The sequence below is a fragment of the Ruditapes philippinarum genome, unplaced genomic scaffold (assembly GCF_026571515.1).
Source record: "Ruditapes philippinarum isolate M1 unplaced genomic scaffold, ASM2657151v2 ctg5884_1_1_1_1, whole genome shotgun sequence".
In the NCBI taxonomy this organism is placed as follows: Eukaryota; Metazoa; Mollusca; class Bivalvia; order Venerida; family Veneridae; genus Ruditapes; species Ruditapes philippinarum.
Window position 1 is genome coordinate 85,745 of NW_026854750.1, and position 12,002 is coordinate 97,746.

Consider the following 12,002-nt stretch of genomic DNA (forward strand, 5'->3'; position numbering starts at 1 on the left):
TTGTTCCAAAAAATTGAATGGTGGTAAAAAATTCACTAAATTGGACTTGTCGCATGCTTATCAACAGGCTTGTTACTTGATGAGTCATCAAGAAAATATGTAACTATAAATACTCACGCTAGGTTATTCTTACTTACGTTTGCCATTTGGGGTTACTTCAGCGCCAGCGTTTGTTTCAGGCCATGGAAAATTTTTGGAATTGGTTGCATTTCATCCCCAAAAAAAGATCGTTTGGAGTAGATATATGACACTTGACAAAACTTGGAATGTAACACGATGAATGACATGAACTAAGTTAAAATTGCCTTCGAAAAGGTTACTTTAGCATGAGATGAAGGTTGAAATTCGCTTTCCGAAGTACCAAAGGAGGGAAATAAGATTGATTGCCGTCTTACATGACTAATAACCGAAAAGGAACTTAAACAAAGGCTTGGATTACGTAATTATACCTGCCGATTCATTCCAATATGTCCAACTATTGTACAGCCGCTTACAGAATTATTGAATAATGGTGTTAAGTGGAATTGGACAGAATCGTGCAAAGAAGCATGTGAAAACTGTTAAGCATTGTTTGACGTCACCCACAGTCCTTGTTACATTATCATCCGGAGAAATACAGTCACATTAGCTGTAGACGCGTCGCCGTATGGATTTTAGCCGCTGTTATTTTCGCAATGAAATGGAGAACGGCTCAGATAGACCTATAGCGTATGCATCAAGAACACTAACTGCAATCTGAGAGAAATTACTCTCAACTTGAAAAAGTAAGCATTAGCCATAATATTCGGTATTCAGAAATTTCATCAGTTCTTGTATGCGCGTAAATTCACTTTGTTGACGGACAATAAACCTTTAAGTCTAATACTAGGACCTAAGAAAAGGCATACCAGTTCTAGACCGCGTCAAGAATTACAAAGATGGGCAATCCAAGTTGTCGGCTTAATCAGTCATGATAGTCAGCATATGATCAACAACGAAGAAATGGAAATGCTGATAACATTGTCACGTTTTTCGCGCTACCTGAGATTACTGGAGGAGTTCGAAACAATGTGTTGTTTGTGGGAAGGCAGCGAAGTAGAACAAGGAACAAGTGAATTCTCTTTCCAGTTACACCGAGTAACAATTGCCAAAAGCTTCGCGAATGATCCGGTGTTATCAAAGGTTGATACATTATACAATAAAACGGTTTGGCCTGTCAATCTGAACTTAAGTGAAAGAATAACTTACCATAATTATAAGTGTAGGAGAAATGAATTTACCACTGAAGGAAAGTTGTTTATTAACGAGGAATAGCGAGTTGAATTCCACGTCTACGTTTGCAAGAAAAGGATGTTGAAGAAGATTACATGAAAATCATCCTGGAATTGTTAAGATGAGATCTTTAGCAAGAATGCATATGTGTGGTTGAATAGTAGAACACTGACTAGAAAGTAAGGTAAAAAGCTGTATTCCTTGTCAGCAGAATAGAATGACCCGATGGCTAAAGCCACACGCCTAATCCTTGAGATGGGCTAGTAAACCCTGGCAGCGTATTGCATATTGACTATGCTGGGCCATTCATGAATCAAATGTTTTTAATTGTTGTGGACGCCCCACTCGAAAAATGGATGGAAGTTCTCAAAATGGCTTCTACAACTACTGAAACGTACTGTAATGCATTAAGATATTTGTTTTTCAGCCCTACGGGATAGTGGAGGAATAGTATCTGACAACGGTCCACAATTTGTCTCTGAAGAATTCCAGAAATTTGTTAAATTAAATGGAATAAATCATATATCGTTCAGCAGCTTATCATCCGAGTTCAAACGGGGAGGCTGAAAAGAGCTGTCCAAACTTTTTAAAACAACTATGAAAACTATGAATAATGAACCTGGAACTTTGAATCAAAAAGATGGCGAGATTTTGTTATCAGTATCGTTCCAGCTCCGCACTCCTACGACACAAGTATCCTCCAGCCAGAATTATTTCTTGGACGACAAATTCGAACACGTCTAGATATCATGCGTCCAAACTTAAGTAACAAGATTCAAAAGAATACTACTCCAAAAGAATCTAAAGTTCGCATATTTCAAGAAGGCGATAGTGTATTTGGATTCGCGACTAACAGAAATCGGTGAAAAGTGGTTGTGGAATCATAGTTCATAAACTTGGTCCTGTAACTTACCAAGTTAAAGTGGGTGATCTAATTTGGAAACGCCCATGTGACCAAATTCGTGAACGCGAAACTGATAGATCCTGTAAACGAAAGCAATACCAATATACCTATAACATGCACGTACCATTTGATTCAACTTAGTCAAACCAGGTACAAGACAATTTACCAAAATTCTACAGTAGAATCAGCAAACAGAAGCGTGTGTTCAAACCCCAGTTCAAGCAGAATCACATGAAAAACTCAAAGACAGCAAGTCCAGCAATGAAACCATTACCAAAACGTTCAACTAGAGGAATTACCACCAAGAAAATTAGATTTGTGATTTTAAATAGCTACATGTATATGGCATGCATGTGTGTAAGGGCAATAATAATCCCTGTGCTACCCATGGAGAACAAAGTTCTCTTATATTCTAGTGTATATGTTTTTAGTTAAAAATGTTTGTTTCTTTTTAAGTTACAATAACTGATAAACAATATTCTTAAAATTTTGAATAGAAAAAAGAAACAGTTGACAGTTTGATGTTACAGTATAAAACTTTAATCAGTTTCATGGATTATTATTATCCATAGTAAATATAAAGCTAGACTTTTTATTATTTTTTTTCTAAAAGGGGGAAAAGTGTAGTGTTTTGAATATGCGCAGTGTAATACTAACTGTTTTTTAGTCTATTGAAGTATTATCAATATAGTAACAATTTTAGGCTAGTAAAGTCTGTTGAATACTCTCTCATTGTGAAGGTTTAGCGCCATATTAAATCAGTAAAAAGTAACAGCGACATTCTAGTTTTCCTTAATAAAATATAAGAACCCAACACAACATTTACAATCCGCCTCTAACATTGGATGTCTTTTGTATGTCTTAATGTTTGCGACAGCGAAAACAACTTGAAAAAACTGACTGGTCATAAATAACTGTAATGTAGCTAACGATTAATTAATTAATTTATTTATTTCTATTACAAAAAAAAGAAAATATTATGCCATTGCGATAAAACAGTTATAGTATATGAAACTCGTTAGTTACGAGGATATAACACTGGCTGGGCGACATCTCGGGATGTTTCTGCAAAAAATTGTCTCGGCCTTTCGGCCTCTCCATTTTGTTAGCAGAAACATTCCTTGATGTCGCCCCAGTCAGTGTTATCCTCGTAACTCACTCGTTTCATATACTATAACTATTATAAGTATTACGGAAAACATTAATTCATTGGACACTGAATAAATGATTATATACGTTTTATTTTATATTCTGATTTGTATTATCTGTATAATATAACCAAAGTGATTTTAGTATTGCGCTTACCAAACCGTAAACATGCAAAAAGAACTAGTAAATAAGATAATAAACAAAATAATGAAATTATAACATAAAACAACGAAACTATTTTTGTAACTTTTAGATGTTTTTATTTAAAATTAAACTCTGATTAATATCATAGGACAGGAAAACATATCTACATAGAAAATGAAAGAGAATAACAAATTTTATAAAATTCAGGTGAAAAAGAATTACATTTTTTATAAAATAAAGTGTGTCTAAATCAAAAGCATTATTAACTCAGATTGAATTTTGTTTGAAAAGAGAATTATAATCTAGCTTATTTAGGATTTTACCGATGTTTCTTAAACAATTAATTTTGAAAACAAAAAATAAATAAAACATGCCAATTTATGTCTTTTAAATGGCGTATTAATAACACACAAGTTATATTAAAGCTACGTTTCAACCTCCATGTAAAATTAGAAAAAAACTTTATATCCATTTGAGTAAATTCTTTCAAATATATAAATTAGTTTCAGAAATTAAATGTGAAATATAATTCTTTTATTTAGGAATGAGATTAAAATATTGATATTTATATAATGTGCAGCAATGTTTTCAATTTGAAAGTATTAAATGCGATTACTAAACTGGTTTCGTGACAATTTTCAATGATCATTGAATAATTTCTTAAAGATCAAAAATCTACTAGTATGTATTTAGCAATTATAGCAAAATATTTATTCTTTAAACAAAGAATTTAATTCTTTTATCCTGTCTTGCTATTCATATATAATTCCTTGGATGTTCTGCTCGGAGAATGCCCGCCGCTTATACCGTATCTATAAAGAAAACAGGTTTGACAACGAGGGTTATAATGATGATGATAATAATAACAGAATGGTAATAATAATAGAAACAAAAGGAATTTCAAAAGGATACCCAGACCTTGCAAACATACTTTATTTGTTTGTTTGACTTACAATAATAATAGAAACAAAAGGTATATCAAAAGGATACCCAGACCTTGCAAACATACTTTATTTGTTTGTTTGACTTACAATAATAATAGAAACAAAAGGTATTTCAAAAGGATCCTCAGACCTTGCAAACATACTTTATTTGTTTGTTTGACTTACAATAATAATAGAAACAAAAGGTATATCAAAAGGATACTCAGACCTTGCAAACATACTTTATTTGTTTGTTTCATCATAACATGTTGATACACATATTAAAAATTACTACAGGTACACCATCCATAAGATTAGATCTTGAAACTTTTATTAACTTTCGTAAACACTTTTTTTATCCAGAAAAGGCAAAGCAGATTCATCTGTATTATTGCATTATTTATTTTTAACATAAATAATGTATATTTAAGGTATGTGTATCATCCACATATGGAACATTTCTTCACGTCAAAATGATAAGTCAATAAAGAACAACCAAGTACAATTTTTTGTCAACATTTTAGAAAAATATGTAAATTCATGTAATAAATATATGATGTTTAGACCATTTATCAACATAATTATAATTCGAGTTATTGTTCAATTCCTGGAAATCATCTGATATGCTGAATAAAATAAATCAGCGTTTGATGTTATTTCTAATATAATATATTGCTATATGGGAAAATATTCATGTAAAATCAAAAGGTAAATGAAAGGTAGAAATGTCAAGGGTATACAAGATAAACAAATATTGCCAAGATGCATTAACACATTTTGTTAGCTCGTGACTACTCGACATATCCGTATTACGCAGCATTTTCTGTTTAATATTTATAATATGAGGATAGTTTTTCGTTTGAGTTAAATATAGAATATATTTTCACGAAACATGATAAAATGCCACATATTTTTAGGAGTCGGGACGGCGAGTGAAAATATGTGGCATTTTATCATGTTTCGTGAAAATATATACCATATTTCACGAAAAAACGAAAATAAAAACCCTTTTATTTAATTTTGAACATTAAAATGGTTACGAACTCCCTTGCTTGCTACGAAACTGAAATTGTACAGCGCGCAGTAATATAACTAAATATCTTGTTTTGCACGCGATATTTAGCGCTACATTATGACGTCATGTAAACAACTCGTACATCGTTAATGACTGAATTGAATATATTGGTGTTCGGATTTATTTACTTAGTTAGACCATTTTCTATCATTGTAGATAGTTTTCAAAACAAAATTCAACAAACAATTGTTTTGTATTTATCAGATTTTTCACACAAAATGGCGAAAGAAGTCCCTAAAAATAAATATGAGTTTTGACTCCGCCCACTTTCATATTTATAGATCTATTTCATATTTATTTTTAAAAAATATAAAATATATTTGACTGATATAGCGCCTTATTTCATGGGTAAAATTAGATAATGAGTTGTTTACCTTCTACTTGTGACTTTTTTCACGGAGTTTATTCAGCAATGCTCTCAACAGAGTCTTTCTTAAAATAAATCTACGTCCTCCTGGTGCAGCAGCGGTTGTTCCAGCATCTGCTGCCGTGGTACCCCCTGCCGCTGCCGTGGTACCCCCTGCTGCTGCCGTGGTACCCCCTGCTGCTGCTGTATTAGGATTTGCTGCAGTGGTATCCTCTGCTTCTGTTGTTCCAGAATCTGTTGCAGGCCCTGCAGCTGTTGTTCCAGCATTTGCTGCAGTTGTATCTTCTGCCTCTGTCGTTGGAGGAGCTTCTGTAGTATCTTCGGTCGTTGCATCTGATTCACCTGCTTGTTCGAAGAATTCTTCAAGCGCTAAACAAGAAGTATAAAATAAATTAATACATTGCTTTCCAGTCAGAACTTTGTCCTTATAAAGTAAGTAGATTTTTGCCAATTTATTAAGGACCTAAACGACAATGTGCAGGATGGTAGCTGATCTGAAACGTCTTTTAATTAGAACTGATAAAAAGCAATAACCAAAGGTTCCGGTTTATTATGACTGCTACCTCATGCCAGGTAAATTTCTGCTGTCTCCGTTGATACAAATTTCCTAAACAATATCCATTTTACTTGAAATTAGATTAATTTACTTACCTTTTCATATCTATCTTACCCTATTTAAAAAAAACCCATCAGATTTGTGATGCAGAAGTGGCTGGTTCTCTCTGCGAGGGATGCAAAATTTCTCGGTAACAATTGAGTTTTATGGTCACTGCAGATTCAAACATTGTGTAGGAATATTAGCCACTTGCAGTGAAATCGGTAATGACTGGTTACTTATCTTGAGCAGGTAGACCAATCTCTGGGAAATTTAAAATCTGTCCCAAAACTAAGTAAACCCATTAAAAAACCCGACTGACCGACCAACAATCAAATCAACCAACCAACCACCCTACCCAATACTCAACTAACAAAGACAAGTCATTTCTTTGCTTGTGTATACTGCATTTGAGCCGCGTCACGACAAAACCAACATAGTGCGTTTGCGACCAGCATGGATCAAGACCAGCCTGCGCTTCCGCGCAGTCTGATCAGGATCCATGCTGTTCGCTATCAGTTTCTCCACTTGTAATAGAGTTGGTAAGCGAACAGCATGGATCCTGATCAGACTGGTCGCAAACGCACTATGTTGTTTTTTTCGTGACGCGGCTCATTTATAATTTACCCTCCCCCCGAATTAACACCAATTATTATTGTCAATAAATATCAATAAAATACTCCTTAGAATGTTGTCATTTTATTCAACATACATTCTAGAAGTTCTCCTAAGTTTTCAGCATCTTCGATGAATTCCGACAAGGACATAAGAAACATCGCTTGTTCTTCATCAGATACTTCTTCCCCTGCAACACAATTAAAAACATCAATTAGTTTATCAGTTAACTACCTGGTGAATGTGCTTTACTTTAAATTTTAAACAGTCCATTAAATATCAAATTTAAAAAAGATGAGCTAAAAACATCTGAAAGCCTGTTTAGACTGCACGGTGCAGGCCGGCCTGTCTCTACATTCGTACACAGATTAATAGTTAAATCACATTAGTTTATAATTTTAAAATTAACATTCTACATGAGTGAAGATAATAATTTAATTAATCAAATAATTTAAAATGACTGTTATAAAAAATGAGTGTCAGCAACACCCACGTTGATCAATACAGAGACAATCAGATACATAGACATGTAAACAACAAGGTAAAATAATTTGTGTGACGTAGTAGTAAATGTATCGCTTGCTCATATCTCTTGAGGTTTAAATACTCCAAGTGACGTTGGAATCTTTCATTGAAGAGAAGGTAGCTTGTTCGCTTACACAGGTGCTCGCTGGTTATTAATAGAACATGAAAATGGTCATATGACACTTTGACTGTAAACCCTTGAAAACATTCCGTTCATTTCAAAATTGCACCATTAAAATCATTTTCGTGTGGAATTTGTTTTGACCCTTCACTTTTAACGACCCGGTTTACAAGTAATAGGCTTTAACACAAGCTTGTGTTGTATATTGTCATTTTCTTTTGGTGCTATTAAGGTAAGAACTCCTTACCAAGGCTGACGATTAAGTCAATATATCTGGTTATTATGTCCACAATATCTTCCAGTCTTCTAATGGCCATTTTTCCTTTTCGGAAAATATTTGGTTCACGATCTTGATCCTGCCCCTGACCTTGATTTCCACCTTGACCTCCGCCTTGACCTCCACCATGCATTCTTTTCATCAAATTTTCATGACTAAATAAACAATTTTATTTAAAGTACTACTCTCTGTTATTAAAACACGTTTATTGATTTCACATAATAAGATCATGTATTTAAGAAATGTTTAAGATAATTTATTGACAAGTTTAAACTTTTAGCTATCACTTTTATTATAGTCTTATGTGTAAATGATGCAGCTCCGTAAGTTTAGAGCAATCAATATGTAAAACATAAAGCAGGCGTATCCCTTTGTTTATATAGACCTGAGGTCAAACATGCATGGTAACAAACATATTGTTCGAGATCAAACATACATGGTAACGGAAGTTATATTCGAGGCCAAACATAAATGGTAACGGACATAATATTCAACGTCAAACAAACTTGTTACGAACATAATAACTAGCGTAATAAAACGTAAAGAAAGACATGGCAACAATGTCCATAGCTCACTCTTGTTCAGGTTTTTTTTGTAGATTCGAATTGGTAGAACCTTTTGGTACATACACTCGCTTGTAAATGTACATGTTTAGAGCAACGGACATATTACATATTTATATAAAGCTTGTATGTAACTTTTTGGGGTTGGGCTCATGACGTTGCACAAACTGTAAATATCATGCGGCGACTTTTAAGCTGAAATGGTTGAGGAAAACCTTAGGTGCCTCTCCACGAATAGAAACCTTAGTAGAACCACCTACGTTTCGTAAGCGAGCCGGATAGCCTACTTACATGAAATAAGCCAAGATCCCTGATAGGTTCCAACCATCAAACCATAACCATTGCTTGTAACTTTTAGTTAAAAAAATTGGCTACAGAGGAAGTTCTTGAAAATATTGAAGAATTTTTAAGTGACTCACATGGTCTTCCTTATGTGATCTCTGTTAATAGTATTCCCAGCAACAAGTGCGACACAAACAACGCACAAAAATACAAGTTTGACGTCCATTGTTTTTATTTATTTCACCAGTACTGTAAAAAATGTATGCATCAATTATTTATGAATGTAATAAATAGAGGATATTTGTTTGTTTGTGTGTAAGATGAAATTTTATTTCATCGAGTGGGCTTTAAAAACAGTATTCTCACGAGTGGCGTAGCCACGAATGAGAATACTGTTTTTAAAGTTCACGAGATGAAATAAAATTACATCTTACACAACAAACAAACAAATTTTCTTTTTATTTTATGCTAAAAAACAAGTTTAAACGAAATTTCCATAATATTAACATAAATATTAAAATCTGTTTCCCCATTGAGAGCCCCATTTCGTGCGAATTTCTCATTAAAAACAAGAAGTCTTGAGCTGAAAAATAAGTCCGACAATCAACATTAAATGACAGTGATATTATTTATTTTGTTTAAAAAATATGAATGATCGCTTGTTTTAATAATAAAAACAAACAATTCGTGTAGGAGAAAATTCCAACCATCCATCCATATTTCTGTTACCTACTGCGAATTTATATTAGACCTGGCTTTGTTAAATGTAAGCGGCAGCCATTTTTTAAAGTTGTGTATTTCACGGAGGAAAATAATTTGTGTTTGATTCAGAGGGATATCATTTGGAATTGTTAGTCATACACCTTTTTAAAAGAAAGAAAACATATTTGAGGATTGAAACAGACAAAAATTAAGTGTTGACAGATGTGAAAACATGAAAAAAGCAGCTATGAAAATGGAAGACTTGGAACTTGCTCGGAACGCTGGGTTGGTTTACTTGTTCTACGAGCTGTAGCTGTCATTGCTTTTCAATTTTTCATAAAGCATACGGCAGTTATTACTCGTAGGATACTTTAATATGCCCAAATGTCATCAAGAGCAGTTTGCATGTGGAAGGAATGTATTTTTCAGACTGTAAAAATGAAACAAAAAATTTAGAGACGAAATTTGGTGATTGGAATTTGAATGAATAGAAGTAAGTTTTCTTCTTTTTATTACTTTTGACGTTTAAGGTATTTATCAATTTCAGCTTTCCTTTTTCTTTAAACAGCCTGACATTGTCAGAATTGTCAGCAAAAATAAAATTGAGGTACCACATGGGGATAATCTTAAAAAAGTAGTTTCGTCATTGAAAAAAGTGAAATTATATTTTGATAATTTTCACTGTGAAATTACCAAATATAATTTTCACGGATAAATCAGTAATCCACTGAAAAGCATAAAATAAAGAATTTTTATTGTAGTATTCTGCTTATTTGTTGAGTAAAGAATATAATTTTGCTGTTTGAAGGTTCGTTAAATGAACACTATAAGTGGCATTCAACGGAACTTACGTTTTAACTGGTTTGCTATCAAGGTGAATTATGGCATTTGAGATTCATAAAGAACTGAGTAAAACAGAATCTAAAAAGAACGCCTAAAGCGGTAAAATTTAAAATTCGCCGACTCGTTCTGTTTGATTTATATTGAAACCAATAGATTCTTAAGATGAACATTAATAAAAGACAGTCATGGCAAATCAACGAACAACTATATATCACGCTGTGTCGACTAGTTGCCTGACTAATATAATAATAAATAATTAATGAGAGACAATAAAATAATGTTTATTTTGAAGAAATGCAGATGAAATTGTATTTCATAAGCTTAGAAATTCGCGACAAAACATAATATATCACAATTTGTCATTTAGTTACCTGACAATCTAATCTACATGTAATGAGAGGTCAAAATAGTATTCTTTTTAATAAAAAATAATGCTCACAAAGAAATGCGGGCTATAATGTAATTATATCTATTTCGCCTAGGAATTATGAAATTGGTGTAATAAGATAAAGATATGTTGTATATTTTTGTAAAGTTCTTAATTTTTTAACAAAAGATAAGGAGACTAGGTTTTTTAAAGAAATAATGCCGCTTAAATATTCTTTTGTAGCACTTTTAAAAGTTGCATTTTCATCATCATCGCCTCGTTGTCGTCGTCTTTGTCGTCATCATCATCATCATCATCATCATCAGTAGCAGCAGCTACAGCACTATTACCATGGTAACTTTTATTAAGATATATCTCATTTACCTTTGGTATTTATTATAATTACACCATCACGTTTCAATGATTTTAGATAACTTACCATCTTACTTATATCGCACGCTTCAACAAATGCTCAAATCTGTTTTAACCTAAGTACTTTTATATCTTTATATCTTGGTAAAAGGTTAATACCGACCAAAATTGCCTTCATGTTCAATGTAAGATGTTAATCATTCTTTTCTTTATTCTCCTTTTGGCGACTGTTCGTACATTGCTACGTCGATGAGTTCGTGTTTAATGGTCCGAAAACCCAAATGTACAGTTGGATAATGAACTTATAAAAATGCTTATAAATAAGAGAATTCAATGTTAAAAAAAAATAATGAAAATGACCTGAAACCAAAATATGAGGAAATGATATCATTACACATTTAAATTATTGTACAAAAATTGATTCAGTTTTGAAAAGGACGTATCTGTACCAGACCCCCAAAGATATCAAAGCACGAGCGAAACCATATTTCTATACATTTTAAAAAAAATAATAGATCATGCTGCTCTGATGATGATGGTAACGACGACGACGACGCCGATGATGATGATGGCGATAACGACAACGATGAGGTTGTTGACGACTACAACGATGATTATGGCGACGACGATGACGATGATAATGATGATGACGATAGCGATGATGACGACGATGGGGGTGACGTTGAGGACGATGACGACGACGATGATGATTATGAGGATGAAAATCAGAATAAATACGCTTAAATCAGAATAAAAATGAAAGTTGCGACAATGCAAATTGATATGTATATATATTAACAAGTAAATGTGTTTAAAAAACGAACTACGTGTAATGTCCTTATTTGTAAATAACACATTAAGGTAATCGAGGTATTTCAAGACTAATCGCCAGATTTAATTTTACAAAACATAGACAAATTATGATGT

The 12,002-nt window shown here is 33.0% G+C and overlaps 1 protein-coding gene across 1 annotated transcript; it reads right to left on the reverse strand.

Annotated features, from left to right (window-relative positions):
- Window positions 1-3,378: 3,378 nt before the first annotated feature.
- On the reverse strand, window positions 3,379-9,076 carry LOC132740936 (uncharacterized). The gene is made up of 5 exons (XM_060728998.1): window positions 8,929-9,076; window positions 7,917-8,101; window positions 7,121-7,213; window positions 5,821-6,182; window positions 3,379-4,260 (listed from the first exon to the last, which is right to left on the reverse strand). The coding sequence occupies exons 1-4, from the start codon at window positions 9,015-9,017 to the stop codon at window positions 5,824-5,826; spliced, it is 726 nt and encodes a 241-aa protein (XP_060584981.1). The 5' UTR covers window positions 9,018-9,076; the 3' UTR covers window positions 3,379-4,260; window positions 5,821-5,823.
- Window positions 9,077-12,002: the final 2,926 nt, after the last annotated feature.